The 18,104-nt window shown below is 37.9% G+C and overlaps 1 protein-coding gene across 1 annotated transcript in view; it reads right to left on the bottom strand.

The window, feature by feature from the left end:
• Positions 1 to 18,104, bottom strand: part of PIEZO2 (piezo type mechanosensitive ion channel component 2) — a 287,457-nt gene that overhangs the window by 112,839 nt on the left and 156,514 nt on the right. The window contains exons 6-7 of the mRNA XM_039706337.1: positions 6,147 to 6,357; positions 3,775 to 3,988 (exon numbers count right to left, since the gene is read on the bottom strand). Coding sequence (XP_039562271.1) covers positions 3,775 to 3,988; positions 6,147 to 6,357 — 425 coding nt within the window. The remainder of the gene's footprint in view (positions 1 to 3,774; positions 3,989 to 6,146; positions 6,358 to 18,104) is intronic.

The following is an 18,104-nucleotide window of genomic DNA, read 5'->3' as shown; positions in this document are numbered from 1 at the left end:
TAAACAATATCAGGAAGAAGGGAGGCAGCAATCTGAAAAATGGTGAACATATTACTGTGTATTTTTTCAGCCTGTGACACTGTGTACCTAATTTCTAAAGTCATTTTAGCTCATTGATTTGTTTTTACTAATTTGGGTGAAAATAATTTTATGCTGGAAACATGATACTTTCTGAATTTTGCTTTAAATTGATACTTCTTGCTATTTTTTCCCATCTTTGCAATATTTGCATATTGCAATATTTGAGATATTGCATCTGTTTGCAATTTTGATTTGTTGGCAGTGTGCCTACCCCTGATATACCAGTCATATTCAGACTTTTCAGTACACTGCATTTTTCAATCTGCAGGTCCCAGTGCTCACTCCATGGCATTCCAGCATGTTTGTGTTTATGCCACTTCTACCTGCACATCACAGATCCAGCAGCCACAGCAGCAGATGTGAAACTTCGCAGGACAACAACACTTCCTTGTTCAGTAATATCACTATGGCAAGTATGTAGGGCTATGTTATCAAAATATCCTATTTTTGGGGGGAAGCAATTTGTTTGCACAATCCCCTAAGGTTTCAGGGCAAAATGAGTAAATTCACCAGATATCAGGTTATCCCTCCCAAGAAAACTGCTTTCCTCTGGTGACATTATTCAGTCACTTACAATCACAAATGGTGAATTCTGAGTTGAAGGGTTCTTGAAGCTTAAGGATGATGCAAATCTTAGCTGAATAATACTGTTAACTTGAGAATTTTCTGGTTTGTTTGGGTGTAGTTTAACTTTATTTAGTCTGAAATCAATTGATAACCTGACAAGCTGAATGCATTGCTATTCAGAAAAAAACACACTTTTTTATTGATCAGAGAAACCACTTGGACATTTCTTGTAAACTTGAGAACTCAAATACAGAAAGGAGCTTTTTAAAACACCAGACTTACATTCTGCTGAGGAAAAAAAAAGTCCACAACAGGAGCGGTTTTCACATCTGCCCTTGAAATTCAGGAGAGCTTATTCTGGGGATTGGGCCCTCAAAAATTTACAGATAAATAGAAGTCCTTCTTTCACATGGAATCACAGAATAATTTAAGTTGGAAAAGACCTCTAAGATCATTGAGTTCAATTACTAAACAAACACTGCCAAATCCATCACTAAACCATGTCCCTAAGTGCCCATGTTTACAGATCTAAGTATCTCCAGGGATGGTGACTCAACCCCTTTCCTGAGCAGACTCTTCGAATGGCAGACAGTTCTTCTTGTGCAGGAAGTTCTCCTAATATCCAATCTAAACCTCCCCTGGTGACACTCGAGGCCATTTCCTCTTTTCCTGATGCTTTTTACTCAGGAGAAGAGACCATCCCCTGCCTTGCTACAACTTGCTTTCTGAGAGCAACAAGGTCACCTCTGAGCCTTCTCTTCTCCAGGCTTCTCCCTGTGTCTTCTCCAGAACAATTCCAGTTCCCTCAGATATTCCTTATAAGACTTCAGCTCCAGATCTTTCACCAGTTTTGTTGCCCTTCTCCGGGCATTCTCCAGCACCTCAATGTCCTTCTTGTAGAAAGAATTTGGGGAATCAAATTCTTTTCTTGGCATATAATTTGCCCATGGAAGTCATGTACTAGTATTAATGGGAACTCTGCATATTTAGCACATCTTCAAACCAAGATTGTACATAAAATAGCAAGCTATTGATTTTCTTCTAGGATGCAAAATGCTAAAATATTTTTTCTGCAGCATTCCAATACCTGTCTCTCATTTTTCCTCCTCTAGCCACTGCTTATATATCAGCCCGACTCAATCATTAAAAATCATCAGTGGCCTTTTCTCACACTAAGGTTTTCACTTCCAAGCTCTGATACCACCTGTCTTGATGCTCTTCAAAGACATTTCCCTGAAAGCAGATCAAAGTAGATGCACAATAGAAAGAGCTTCAAATAAAGACACAAGGAATGCTGCTCCTTCTGCTGCCATTGTGTGTACATTGTGCATAGGTTGTTGCGTATATTCAAACATAATTTCCCACATAATTTGGAACATCAGTCCCTCACATGATTTCATGTGAAAAAGGCAGAGTACTCAACAGTACCAGTTCAAGAGAAAGTCTGCAGGAAGGTAGCATCATTTTTTTGTTTACAAAAATATCAGTACATACTCTGAAGTCCAATGCTGGGACATTTTTTAACCCAAACTCTGAAGGTGCTTCACTTTTCTACACCAAGGCAGAGGCAACTTTCTCGTAGCTTGATTTTTCATTTCAAAAATTAATGAGTAAGTTAAAGTGCCATATTTTTACTGAACAAAATTTTGTCATAAAATGAAGAATCATGTTATTTACAATAAAAGAAATTACTAAATGCAGGCAATTATCTTGAGACTAAATAATTGAAACAAAGAAAAATAAATTAATTAAAAATTAATAGAAAAAATACTAAAAAGAAAAAAGGGATTTCAGAAATTATGCATATGAAGAAAATTTCACATACTGTAGCTAAATTGTATGGAGAACATATTTCTTCTCCTTGAGAACATGTTATTGCTATCTGTGAGTAGATATCCTCAAAGCCAAATGGCTGAAGCCACTCTCTTTTTATTTTCTTAATACATGGAGGAAGTAATAAAAAAGGTTTAGGGAAGTTGAGAGCATTTCAGCTTCTTGGCATTAGAAATCATCTATTCTCCTACCTCGACCTCTAGGTGGCACAAAAGAACCTAAGCTAAACAGGTTTTTCTGATTTTTCTGGTAATGTTATGCTCTCCCAATCAGACTCCACAAGTCACGAATTAGAACATCATAAAACACACATCTATTAACCTGTATTAAATTAAATGTCAAAATAAGTACTAAAGTAACAGCTACTGTAGCTAGACAGCTCAATTTTACTCCTTTTAATAGTGTATTGAGAGATAAATAATTAATTGATTCTCCACAGTACCTCTAATTTCCTTTCATCTTCAGCTTATAATAAAAGGAACAATAGGTTTACTAGAAATAAAGTTAATGTTCACATTTAGCTTAATGTAAGGATTACTACAGCATTCAAAATACATACCATAAAAGCAAATTTGTCATCATATTCCAGAGAAAAAAGAATAGTAATGAGCAAAATACATCCATTACTGCATCTTATTCTAGGTTATAGTGTGTAGAAAATTAAAGGGTCAGTGAAATCACAGCCAGTCAATATTTACTGCAGAAGTAACTAGAAATGCTGCTTTTTTACTTAAGGTAAGTAGCTGTTGGTTTGAAGATCAGCATGTTCTATGTGATTCTATGTGACCAGAGAGAATCAGCCTAATATGCACAGTACATGAAGGACCCCAGCAGTGCTCAGCCTCTGCACACAAGAGTGGCACCACAAAAGCATTTTGCTCCAGTTAAGACACTATGACATTAGACACCAGAGAATTTATTTTCTTCTACAAAAAAACCAAACGTGCATTTGTACACTTGCCCTTATATCAATGTTGCCATCAATTCCCTTTATTTCCTGCATTAGCCCAATCATTCACACTCACATCTGATGAACACTCTGAGCAAAATAACCAAAAGTAACCTTCCCCTCCTAACCTGCTCCAGTTCTCTGTCTGCAATTATCCAGTCTGGAGTTTCAACACTATCATTCAAAAGCATTCCATCTGAAAATATTTGACTCTTCCATGACTGAACAAGAAGGTATGTGTAAAATTTGTTAAAGCATTCTGTGGAAGATCATTTGCATCAACATGTGACAACAGAGCATTGCATTGCATGCCCACAATTAAACAGGAAAGGAATTTTTCTCACCTGGCATAGAAATCTTTTGGCGGAACAACCTCCTGAAAGAACTGCAGCTGGTACAGATAAAGTCCAATCAAGTGTCCCGCACTGAATATAGCCATTAACACACACAGACAGCTGAATATCAGCGGATCAAATGCTTGGCAACAGGACCACCATGTGCACAGGCCCAAAAACACAAAGAAATACACAGCTGAGGTCAATGATGGCACCATCATACCTGTAAAAACAAAACCATGGAGTGTTGGAGAGGTATGGGAAATATCAGCATTTGTTAAACCTTAAATTTGACAAGATGTGTATTAAAAAATTTGACCCAATTAGTTTTCTGCTGATTTTTACAATTATCTTTAAATACTGGTATTAACTTTGAGACTAGAAGGGAAGGATTTTTTTTTATTTGTTCAATTCACTTATGTCATATCTCAGCACTTAGAACACAATCACTCTCCAGACTTTCCTCTGAGATGGAATTTTCCCTGTGTAAAAATGCTTCATAAAACATGGAGAAAAACTGTGGAGTGGCTGCAAGGGCAGCTAATAGTGCCTGAGAGCACCAGTGTACAACTTTGAGTACAAGGTGCTAAAGTGGCATGAAGGATGAACAGTGAAAAGCCTTCTCAAACAGATATTGAAATACCTTGACGTAGTCAAACAAAACAGACCCTGATTCAAAAAAAAATGAAGAAATTTATATTGAAATGAAGAGATTTATATAAAATCTATGGAATAATCAGTAAATGTTTGATTTTAAAAAAATTGTTAACTCCTAGAAATGCGTAATTTACATATTAAAAAGACTCTGCTGTCACGCATGCATAGTGTTTTTGCTTTTGCACATGTAGCTGAGTATGCCACTTCAGAAAATGTCCAACTGGGGAAGGGGACTCAGTGCTCTGCTGGGAGTCTGAAAAAATAAGTTAGGAAGCAGGCAAGATATTCATGTCTAAGAGTGGCAACTATGAGAAAATGATGTAAGAGCTTGCAGTCAGCACAGCATCCCAGTGGATTCTCTGAAGCAACAGTGACGGGGGTCCCTGCCTAAATTTAGTTTTAGGCTTTTTAACTGGTAGATGTCTAGGAGTCACCTTCCTGAGGACCAGCCTGCAGGCTCCTGGTGGCCCATAGCTCCAGGCTGCCTGCTAGCCCTGCCCCTCACCAGGTGCTGGTTTAATGTGTCTTTTGGGAGCAGCACTCCCAGGGATGGTCCTGAGCTGAGCTGGGTCCAGGCGCTGTGAGGACTAACACCCACACTCATGTGCCCGAGCTTCACCATCACATCTTATTCATCATATTTTAAGCTTTCACCTATTGTGCTGACACCAGGAAAGAGAGATGCCATTAAAAAAAACAAACAAGTAAACAAAATCAAAAAGCCTGATGCTGCTCTACATAGGTGAACATCCATGTTCAAGGGGAAGCAGAAGGATTGTTCAGCAGTGGCAGGGGGCATTTTCTTCTGAATGGTGATTTTCCATTTGGCTACATGTAAGGCTGTTTAGCACTCTTGCCTTAATGAAAAAACCTGCCATACTAAAACAACCACACCTCCAATCTCATCATTCAGTATCAACCTTTTTTGTACTGTTGTTCTATACTTCATATACTGACAACTTATGTGTTAAGTTGTAATGTTTATATGTATCACTCCATTCAAACATGAGTTGGCAGATAAATGCTAATCTACAATTCCATTATCTAATTTTGAATTCAGTAGTTACAACCTATAGTAATTTTGTACACTTCTGTTCTGGCTGTAGCTGATTATGTGGTATTAAATCAAAAGTCCTACAAAAAGGTAGGCTATAAAGCATCAAAACAACTACTCTGACCAACTAAATAAAAAAACAACAGTAAGTCTGCTTATCACTCTTTTTACACACTACAGGGTCAAACAAATAACTTCTTTTTAAAGGCTGTGTAAATACAGTTCCTTTTTACACTTAGAAGTGATGAGACCAAATCTATGAATTCACTTTAATGTAAATATATATGTGTGTATATATACACATACACACACACACAGACACACTATATATATAGTAATTTATAATATATTTATAAAAATAAATTATAAAATTTATAATTTTACATAGGGCATAGTAATTTATAATATGCCCCCTATTCGCCCTTTGGTTATAAGAACAACTGTGAAAATCATAAACAGCATGACAGGGCCACACAGTATCAGCACAAAAAAATTAAGCAACTCAGCGTATTCCAATACTTGCCAAAGAGTTAATTTAATAAAATCAGCAGCAATTTCTTTTCCCTTAAAAATTTCCATTGTTACTCCCGCAGGTGCCAAAGTGCTGAAAACTCATTTGTTAAATGTAGAATCTAATGGGCTCCTGAGGAAATTTTTCAAATACACCAACCTGCTGAACCAAGTAAAATTGTAACAACAACTTTTCCAGTGGTGATTATCATATTGCCAATAAACTCCCTCAGTTTGGATGCTAGGAAGGCAATTCTACGCAGCAGTTTTAATTTCATGGTCTCCTCAAATTCTGCTTCTCCACAGTCATCGTCATCCAGATCTTCTTCATACATCAAAGCATCATCTGGCTCTAATTTTTCTCTTACAGCCTAAAGGAGAAGGAAGGAAAGAAAAATAGAATGCAAAAACACAGAGAGAGAGACACACACACACAAAGGAATTTGAAATTAAAACCCACGCATATATTATTTAACAATGAAGTTCTTCTTACAATCTTTGACTATGCCAAGTAATGAGACATAAGAAAGATGTACTAAAGCTAGAGATGTACATTGATGGCTTCTACTTCAGAATTGTCTCAAAATAAAAGGTTGTTAAAGGTGGTCTCTGGGAAAGGCCGCACAACAGGCCGCTTGCAGAATTACACATGATATTTGGTTTGATTAGTTCAGCATTCTTAGCAAGATAAGCATCTTGCTGTCTAATATCTTTTAAATTCCTCTTTGCCTCAAAGGTTTCAGTTATAAGCTCAAAAATTGTAATCCCTGGGTTGATATTGCTCAATAGATGTCACTTTCCAAACCCATTTTTCATCAACCCTTTCTCTAAATGCAAAACCTAGAATTAGGCAAGTAGGAGTGATCTGGAACAGGTCAACAAGGGTTGAAATGAATGGACAGATAACTCATTGGTGACTAAAGGGCAGTTTGGGAGAGAAAAAGTAGACTAAGAAGAGGCTTGGGGAGAGAATGAGAAATGTGGAGATGAATTGATGGTGAAAGAAAAGGTGAAAATGTGAAATCTTCAGTGATCTACAACAATTTAGCAGGGGTAATGAGACCAGTCACTTAGAACCACACAATGGAAAAAATAAAAGAAGGGAATGTGGAAAGGCCTGTCCTACTTGAGTAGTTTGTTAGGATTTGGCAGTGGTTTTCACCATCAAGTCTCCATCGTATCTTGGAGACCAGAAGATATACACAACTATTGAGTGATGCAGACCAAATCATCAACCCACAGTGAGAATCTGCAGGATTTGCAAGAGGCCCACACAAAGATACAATTTATGGGAAAATTAGTCATTCATGCAAATGTAGGGGCATATTAAAAAAAAAAAAAAAAAGTAAGAATTTTGAGCCAGGTTCTCATTTGGTGTAATATAGAATAGCTTTTTTGGCAGTAATTTAGACTTGTATTAGCTAACACTAGTTCTGGCCAAACCATATCTCTGTGTGTGAAATTAAAAAAGAGAGATTAAAAAAGGAGAGATTATTAGTATTTTTCATCAGAATAGCAGTTTTATATGTATTGGTGACCTTTGGCAGGAAAAATTCCACACTGACAGATAAGATTGCAGTAGGAACAGATGAACTCCCAGCCTACTTAACCAAATTCTTCTGTACCATTATGTGGATTCCCAAAAGAACAAAATTCTCTGTAGATGGCTTCACTCCTTCATTCCACCTCTAAGTTTGTTGCCAGCTTTCTTCTCTTACATCACAGCATTAATATTGTTGTGAATGCTCAGGAAAACAAACAAACAAACCTAAAGAATCTCTATTTTACAGACAACAAAAAATGTAATAAATACAGAGGGCTGTTCTGGGAAATCTACATTTCTTTTGGACTTACCCAGCTATTTCACTAGCAACATATATATTTACATGGGGCATAGTAGAATTTTAATTGCTTTCTTATTTTCAGCATTCACCTATACAGCTTTCAAAATATAAATTATTAGCTCCTTATGCAAAATAATGGGGAGATGGCAGCCCAAACCTGGAGTCACCACATTTCAAGCCATGCAGCACAGAGACATTCTGTCTGTTCATCACTGCTGCTCATATCTGAGCTCCTATCCCAAGGAAACATTAAATACTCAGAAAGAATGCTGACAGTAGGCACAGCAACGCTTTCTCCCCTAACTTCCACCAGAGCTGTTTCAGTGAGAAAGTTAAACAAAGGGCAAAAGTTATGATCATTTTTGCTTGTGCCACAAATACTAGATTAACATGTTCTTCATCTAGTCCTTTTGGGTCCAGTCCTGCTTCTCCTGGTCTGGTTCTAGTGCTCTGTGCCTTGAGCTTAACCAGTGAACAGTGAAACCTTCAATAGCATCCATATCCCAAAGAGAGAGAATGAGTGAGATTGATGGACATTTAAAGGTTTTGAAATGGCACACTTACTAAACATAGATCTGTGTGAAGGAAACCCTTATTTCTTCAGCTTGCTGTAGACAATACACATTAAAACACACACACTCACTTAAAAAGTATATAGTAATCACTTCAAAATAAATAAATTATTTCCTGGAAGGCTATCAGTATAAATCAGCCTTTGAATACTATGTTAAACATGAAAACAGGATTCATATACTTATTACAGCTTGAAATTGCTGATTGCTATGAACTATACATAGGCAGAAACAGGAAATAAAAATCTGAAAAGTCGCAAAAGAAAGTAATAAAATATTCTTCAAACAAGCAGAAAATGTTTTTGTGGGGAAAATGAAAATAACCAAAATATTTTAAAGTATAAATTGGAGGAAAACACACAATACCTTCAAACAATAAAATAAAAAGGAGGACACAGAAGTAAGGAAACCACACAAAACATCCCAGTGAAAGGTGGGACTTGATATACTTTTCTGTCTCTCATCCCTACCTGCCTTCCTAACCTCAGGTGCCAAATGCCCAAATTCACACCTCAAAATCTCCACAAAATAGATTTTTGGATTTTATGTCATGACTAGGACTGCAATTTTTTAGCTTTACCAGGCTATTTAATCTTGCTTCATTAATCTAAAGAACATTTAGGCTACATTTTGCCTTGAGAGTTAAGCATTAAAAATCTAGTCCTGACATGTATTGCACAGAACACCCAGGGAGAAGCACTAGGGAAGAGGATATTTCAATGGACCAGGATATAACTGAAGCTGAGAAGGAGATGGTGTCCAAAGTTTCCATGGACTGAGGCTTCTACAGTTTAAGCATAGCTAAAAGCTTCAGTGTCCATGAGTTGCCAAAGAAATTAACGTTCCTTGGTTTTAGCTTTTATTTAGATATGAAAATAAGAATTCCAAGTTCAGCAAGAAAATGAAGACGTCACGAACATTCGCAGGAAATGCAGATCAACCTACTTCTGGTGTTACTGAGGTCATCGGATGTTGGAAAGAAAAATTCAGCATTCTGAGCCTCAGGAAATACCAAACTGATTTCCCAAGTTTTGCCTCTAAAACTGCAAAAGTCTGTTGGGAGTTGGAGTTCTTCAACCGCTCCCCTCAGTTTAAGACAAGCTGGCAAATGGGATCATCAAGAACAACCATAATATGGAGTCCCAGAAGCTTTTTCAGAACAGATACATGTTGGATTTCAGTTTTTTCAGGACAGCCAGAATTATCAATGATATGGCTGTGCAATAATTGCCTCGTTTCATGACGCACTTTATGGTTATGTCAGCAAAAATGGTGACAGTTAAACAGCTCTTGGTTTGATTTCACTGTCTTTTTTAAAAAAAAACCAAACTTATCTGTTTTTAGTTCAATATCCAGGATGAAAGGCCATGTTCCTTTGCTGAGTAGATGGAAGGCCATGTTCCAGTGTATGTCAAAAGCAAACTTTGGATTCCCTACTCATATTCACTGCCCTCTAACTGGATCATCTAGGCTGGCTTTCTATTTTCTCACATTGAGCACTTCCAATTGCAGAAGGCAGGAAAACAGTGAACAGTTTTCACATCCAACATGGTGATAATGTGCTTGTTGTTTTAACACTTTCTGATGATTAAAAACCCATACAAGTCCACGCTCATCACAGAACACCATTACTTCAGTCAGACTGCTTCTCAAAGCTCTTTTTTACTATGTGGATTAGTCTAAAGCTACAAACCCAAGCTACATAGGCTACAGTTAGAAAAATACTTTTACTTCCATAATAAATTACCTATTATGCAATTACAGGATCCCTGTGGATGCTGATTAAATCAAATAAACTTCTCAATTCAAGGAGTATAGAGCATTTGTGAAGCCATAAACATGTGTTTCCATGACCCTTGCTCTGCAGAGCAGGGCCCCAGGACTTTTTATAAACAAACTAAATGCAGTTTAGGTTTTTTAGCAATCATGTGGAAGTCCCCGGAGTATTTATTGTACAACACTTTTTTAAACTGCCAAACTGAGATAGAGAACAGGCAAGGAAACAGTACAGCTCCTGTGGCAGCTATGGCAGCTGCTCTTGTGGCCAGGCCAGAATGTCCATTAGCTACTTTGGGGGCTGCTTTTTCAACATCCAACTTTTAAATGTTTCATCTGGTACAGTATAAACACTACTGCACAGAGATATCCTCTAGTCCCAGAGATGTATTTACCAACAGGAAGCCTTAACTCTAACCTAAACCCCATTTTTGTTTCAGAGCACTCCTTGCTTTGTACCTCCTTTTAACAGTATTGTGTCTGTAAACACAAATTTGATCATTTATTGACTTTTCAATTCTAGAGGGGACACAAATGAAACGCTTCAAAAATTGAAATACTGACAGCAAGAAAATTTAATTAGTCAGAATTATTACACCTAAGGGGATGCAAGTCTCATAACTCCCATCCGGCTGAATACATTGCATTAATTATTGGGACCTCTCAAGCATGCACCGCTAAGCTCACAAGAGTAAGTTCCTGTGGGGATTCAGGTGCTTCTTCATTATACTTGGCTCATAAATGTGGTACAAATAGCCTCTTTTCAGTATTTTGACACTCCCAGCCAGTACCAGGAAATAGAGAAGAGTGGGCATGTTACACTTTTCTAGCTGTAGCATTCCAGACCTCAGCACAGACTTCCAACCCCTGCTGCTGATAGCTACACTAGATTCTCTCAAGAGGGCTGGATTGTCTTCATACTGCCTCATAGTTTGTGTGCCCTGGGAATCACAGTCACACCATCCTGCTGACACTGCCACGGTAAAAGTGTGATTCTGTCAAGATATCACCACCTAGAGCTGCTTCTTTACCTCTAAACAGAAATTTTTTATTCCATAGCTGTGACAGAGTAACACAGATATGATTTGTTACACATCTAAGTCTGTTAAAACCACGAGGCCCAGGTTTCTGGACTTCCCATTTCAAAAAACTCCTGTAATAAACAGTTTGGTTTAGGAATTATCTGAGAAAAGCTTCTTGATTCAATTTTACTAGCAGAACAATAGAAAGAGACTGTCTCTTTTCACACTTAGTTAAATTGCCTCTGTAGTCACTTAGCTACTGCATTCAACATATCATAACATGACTGAGTTTGTACTAATAAGTTCACTATAAAATCTGTCTTTCCCCTTAAAAAAGATCTGCAACCTTTACCTTCAAAGATAAGATAGTTGCAGCAGTAGGAAGACTTATTACTTACTTGCTTTTAGAACCACCACACATGTAAGTGAATATAGGAAAAAAACAACCAAAATAACACAATATTCCTTAGACAACCCAGCTGTGAGCAAAAAAGCTGGAAAAGAAACTGAACTGCTACTTCTTTTACCATCAGAGGAACTGTAAGCCCTTAATGTGATATAAATGACTGTAGTTTCAACCTGTGGTCAATACTAAACCATGTTAACAGAATCATTTATTGGATCTTCAATTTTGCAAGAAAGCATAAAACTCCACTGTTCTGAAAGCATCAGCATGTGAGAAGCGGACGTCCTTGCTTTTCCTGCCACAGAAAGGATTCAAGCATTTCCACATAAACGATTCCCACATGTCACTGAACTTGATTCCTACACAGATGGGGCTGCTTAGCAAGAATGTCTTTAAGGTCATCTTGTGTGAGGTACATGGGATCTACAGAAAGGCAGAGGGGAGCACCAGGCTACCCAAAGAAGGTGTGGGCATGCAGAGGAGGCTGTGGACTGCAAGCTGGGATAAAAAAAAGAAACTGAGTGACTTCAGGGGAAGGCCCTCCTAAATGAGTTGATTTAATCAAGTGTGGGATGGCAGTGAACATTTTGGAAGGTGTCACATTAATGAGATAGATGTATCTTGGAATTTAAGCAGTTTAATAATTTATATTACTCAGTTGAATCACTGAAAAGAAAATCATAAATTACCTTTAAGTCATATAGATCTTACTGAAAAATTTTATCACTGATACATCTTAAGTGTGCTAAAGGTTGGGTTAAAGGCGTACACGGAAAGATAGATGTAAATCAGGAATAACTTTCAGTGTGTTTGCACTAACAAATGCCATACATACACCTCCACAGTAAAATCTCCTGTGGGAAAGAGTAACTCATTACAAAAAAGAAAAGGATCAGCTATTTACTGGAAGCACGTAAGGACAGAAGCATTTAGCGAGTCAAAGGAAATTAAAAATAAATTAATAAAGACAAGCACTGTTCTGAATCAGGATAACAGGAAGGCAACTCATGAAATCCTGTATACAATAGATATTGTACTGAGAGAACCAGAGATTATTTCACTTCCCAATGTACCCATCGCATCTGAGCAAACACGGAGTGATTTCAGCGCACAACTCACTGGGCCAATATTGAAATACAGTTTCACATCTTGACTTCAGAAGGTTGTCAGGCACAGAAGCCAAATGCAAAAGAGAGGAAAACTCACAGGCAGAGTTTAGTGGTTTGGCCTGAGACAATTAAACACTTTTTAAATGAAAAGGAAATAGGAAGAATTGGGTTATGACTACAAGGCACAATGCAGTTAACTGAGATAGAGCAGGTATGCACTGCACCTATGTGGAGTAATTCCTGGCCCAAGAAATGCACCTACTGTACCAGTATGCATCTTGTTAAGAAGGAGAATAAATACCCAAGCATGGTGCTGTTGTTATTTGCAAACCAGAGAGCCTTGGATACTTCTCCAGTACCACGCTGAAGAACCTCAGACTACTGGGATGAATAGGAGAATGTGATGTCTAATCCTTCAGAAGATCTAAAGTCACTTGTCTTCCCTCTTGCAGAACAACCTTTAAAGAAAGATGTGAGTTTTTTCTGCCAATCTATCAGAGAAATTAATTCTAGAGAAGGAAACATTATATTGAAGCAAAAGATCAGAAGAACTAAAAAGGTTATAAGGTAGCTATGAGTATACGTACAATATAAATCAGATGTTTTCTAACCACCAGCAAAGCAAAATTACAGAACAGGATCATTTCTGAAACAATGGGATGAAGGAAAACTGCCCTGTTTTCAATATGGTGCATTCTACCTTCCAGAGGAAATTGTTTGATACAGCTGCCTGCAGTAACAGCAGACTGAATTCCGTGAGCCAAGAGATTCCTTCTCCTGCTGTGTTATTCATCACTTAGGCTGTCCAAAGGCAGTCATATTCCAGGATTTTAATCTCTTGGTTAATAACTATGTGTCTCAAAATTTGGAAGGGAGAACTGTTAGTAAGCCCAGTGAAGAGCTGCCACAAGAAGAATTGCATCCTGTCGTGTTTCTGCCCAGAACAGGACAGGTGCACACCCAAGTTTCCTGCCCAGCAGGCTGACAGCCTTCGGTAACACAGTGCACTATGGAACATCATGTAGCTGCAGCCTGCTGTAGTATAATTACGTATTTGTGTTAAGACTTATCCAAAGACATGTGCATCAAACCAAGGAGCTAATGTAACTTGTAAACTTTTGACCCTTGTTAAGATGAGATGCATTAGAATTGTTACTGAGGGAGGCAGCTGTGTAAGGTCTGGCAAACTTCACCACTACAAACATCACAAGCAAAGAGATAAGGGAGCCTCATCTACTCTTAAAACTGCAGAAAAAAAAGTTTAAAATCCTGTTTATACCATGTTCAAAGCACACAAAGACCAAGTGGGTTTGACCAGTTCTCCAGAGGTCAGAATAAGAGAAACATTAATAACAAATTAGAAAGAGTAAGCTAGTTCTGTACTTAATACAGACAATAAGAAAAAAAAAAAGAAAAATAATAGATGCATCAATAGGAAGCTCAAAGAAGCCAAAACATTCCAACCCTCTCTAAGAAGTTCTTTTTCCATAATATTTCCCACAATAGCAATACTTTTCTATCTCAGAAGAGAAGCAAATATTGAAAGAGGTGTTGCATATGGAAAGAAGATGTTTAGAGAAATTGGGGCCAAAGCATCCCATGTCAATAACCACTAATCAAGTCAGGCAAATTTTGATGCTGGTAAAATCTAATTAAGACACAAACACAAAGCAATAAATCATCTAAGGAGAAATCTATCCATCACAGGCTTCAAGAAAAATGGGAATGGTCCTGTAGACAGGGTCATGGGCACCACTGTAAGTGCTTAAGGCAGGTTACATCTGAAGGCAAGAAAAATGCAACTGCAAAGACTGAGACATCAGACCTTTCTCAGAGCTGTTCACTTCACTTATGCAGGACATTCAGGTAGGTGATATGTTGATAGAATTGCTCAATCCTAAAATCTCTGAACCAATGTCATAATGTTATCATTTAAATCAACAGTAAGACCTTACCTGAAATGCTGAGGAACTGATATTCTCTGCATCTCAAAAGAATACTGCAAAAGTATAGTTTATTTTTAAAAAAGTAATTAAAATGACAAAATAAATTTTAAAAAACCCCAGATATTGCTTAGCCTTTAAAGGTCAAATATAGAAGATAATAAACACGTTTGATTTCCCTTACACCATCTCACTGTAATTTATTACATGTAATACAAGGGACCTTCCATAAAATTAAATAGTGTTAAACTCAAAATAAAATCAATGAGCACTTACTAAATTGTGAAAGTCCTTGGTTCATGATACCACTGAAGCCTAGAAATTAATGAGGTTTTAAAAGAGTCTGGGTAATTATATGTTTAACAAGATTATTCAGAGTAGCTATAATTATAAACAACTTTTTTTGGAAGGGATTTGAAACCACATGCTTTAGGACTAAAGTCATTCTCACACTAGGAGAGATTGGGATAAACTGTAATATTGCAGAAGGGTATTTTCTTATTTGTGGTTGTCCTTATCCAGCAGGTGCCAGCTACTTTCAGGATAAGGATACTGGTCTAAAAGTGTAATTCCTATTCTAGAAAGTCCTTGGACAAGGCATTGGACATGGGCAGTTCTCAGAGCCTGTCTGTTCTGTCCTGTGTGGAATGTACTGGAATTACACTTGGGGACCTGGAGCAAGTGAGAGCTCTCAATGCATGTGGAAGACAAACAGCCTGTCACTGTTTAGATGGATGAAGCTGGGGAACCAAACATTTTTAGTGCTTCTGTGTGCCCAAGGACACAGGAGCCGAGAGACAGATGAAGTAATAGACTTTAGGACACAAACCAAGTTCATGGCCAAAGTGAGAACTATGATGGTCCTCCTGATTCCTGCCCAGTATCTTGACTCCAGGCCAAGCTCTCCTCATTTTCTTCTCAAACTTTAGTTTATTTAAAAAAAAAATCCTCTATTTAATTTTTTTCCCCTTTTTTTTTCTCTTTTGAAATCCCAAACAAATCTCTGACTGCTGCAGAAAAGAGGATGGGTGGTAGCTTTGGGATCAAGCTTGGCCCAGATTATGAGACAAAGTCAGGACCTAATGGTGCTACTTGCTTTCTAGAACATCATGCATGAGAAATGAACTTCAATGGGCAAGGCAGCAAGTGCTTTACGAGGAAGATGCATTGAGGACTACAACAGGTTTTTTTTCAAGTAAGACCAACACCTCTTCTAAAGTTTAAGTTATGCAATTGCAGAAGGGTTTTCCTTTCTGTCACTGTCACTTAAAACATTAAGCAATTCATCCACAGTCTCAAGAAAAGGCTACTTCCTTTCTAATACCTATCAGACTGTATACACTGTATTTGCATTTTGGCACATAAACCACCATCTGCTCCAAATCAAAAATGTCGTGCTTTCAGCTGCAGCTGGGAGTTAACTGTTGTTTCTTATTTTCTTCCACCTTTCACACCTTGTGACTGGCATTGTGCTTTTCGGCATTTGCAACCTGGGCCTGTCTCCAGCTGAATTCACCTGCTTTAAATTTTCTGGGCCCTAATAAAAAGGATCTGCAGACACGTTTGCTCCAAGTGTGCAACCATTTAGGGGTGGTAATGAGTTGGACTGCGGCCTGGTATCTGGCAGACCTTCCTACTCCATGACTCACTGTTAATTAAAACCACACTCTGCTTATTCCTCGGATAGCGTTACTTACGAATAATTGGGAGTCTCACTGCCTTAGAGCCTCCTCCCTCAGTTCTGTTCTGTAGAATAAACTTTTCTGATGGAGATCTGTTTCCCTTAAAGTTGGATGCAGTGTAATGGAGAAAGACATCCATTTTTCAACAAATCCTTGTTGTTCTTTATTTGGATTCTGATACTTTTTCTTGTTTTGAATTGCATCTCAATCCAAAAGCAATCTGATCCATCATGGCTGATTTCTCAAGGCTACCACCATGCCAAAATATAGCACACAAACTGCTACTCAACTGGAGGCATTTTTACAACATGCCCATATATCAACTGAAATGCGATGGGTTCTCACAGACCTTTGAAAAGGTTAATTATAGCAGTGTTAAACTGATTATTTAACAGGTTTTCCTACACAGAAATGCTGGAAGGAGCAAATAGATTAACCTTTCTTTTTTAATTAAACCTACTTTGATAGTATTTCACTCTCCTACAAAGCAAAGAGGTCTCGGAATCATTCAATGTAAATAATTTAATGCAAGAAGGTAAAGCTGCAAGACACTGCTTTGGCTTGGAAGTACTTGATTTATAGAACCATCTGTGGCTAGGCATCTATCAACCTCAAAAGTTACCTCTCTAAAGGTTCTGCTAAGGCTGTTTAAATCAGCTGATGCAATCTTAACAAAATCTCCTATCACAAATTTCTGAGGGCTGGTGACAGGAACTCTCAGCAGCAGCTCTTCAACTCTAGAATTACCTATAGGATTGGTCTAACAAACCCAGGACTATTTCCTTGGAGGTACAATACTAAGCTCAGCATTTTTTCTGAAGTGTCTTTTTGTGGGACAGTTGTGTTTTCTAATTCAGTGGAGTTACATCACCAGTAATGAGCTGCACCAACACAGAACTACAGGCATCAGTCAGCTCATGCAGAATTCAAAGAACTGGTCACTTACTAAGTCTTCCCTTTTCCAGTGTACTCTAGAATTCAAGAAATAATTGAAAATTATGTGAAATCTACAGTTTGGACTCATTTTACACTATGCCAACATTCTCCCAAATTCAGGCACTCAGTGGCCTGATCTGCATATGCATTAGGTTCCTTTCAGTCAGTCCTGCCAAATACATATTCCTTGCAGATTCAGCTGCTTCTTCCTCCTCCTCCTAACTAGCAGAAATGATTCCAGGATGTTATGTGCAGACACCTAGAAAGAGAAAACTGAAGTTTGGAAAAACGTGTTGAATAGGTATTTGATTTTCCACTCTCCATTTCCCTCAATCTTTAAAAAGCTAGTAGATTACTTTCATGCAAATTCATCATTCTGGCTGTGAAGGGCAGAATTCCTTAAAGTATTTGGGATCCCCTCACATAACAGAAAATATTATCCATTTTTTAAAAAAATGCCTGTGATAGAGCTTTGGGTGTCACTAAATCTAAACACAGCTGCTGTGTTCACTAAATATTCTGCAATACATGCAGTTTACAGAACATAAATAATATTCACTGGGTTTTGATATGAAGAAGAAAAACATATTTACACATATTTCTATTTGCCCAGTATTCATATTTCTCTGCAGTCAGAGTTTTCTTCTCTCCCTCCTTCATCCCTTATGGAATACTCTTGCCTTGGCATTGAGGTAGCCAGTCCAGGACCAGCCCAATATAAAGCTACACTCTGTGCCATGCAATTAGAGTTTGTTAGCTCAGTTTTTCCCTTGCACTGGAGGGAAATGGCTATTGAACCCAGCCTGGAAGCCAGCACCCATCCTCCCT

Source organism: Passer montanus, unplaced genomic scaffold (assembly GCF_014805655.1).
Source record: "Passer montanus isolate IOZ18808 unplaced genomic scaffold, ASM1480565v1 scaffold19, whole genome shotgun sequence".
NCBI lineage: Eukaryota > Metazoa > Chordata > Aves > Passeriformes > Passeridae > Passer > Passer montanus.
The sequence above is the reverse complement of the archived record's forward strand: the minus strand, read 5'-3'. Positions and strand labels throughout refer to the sequence as shown.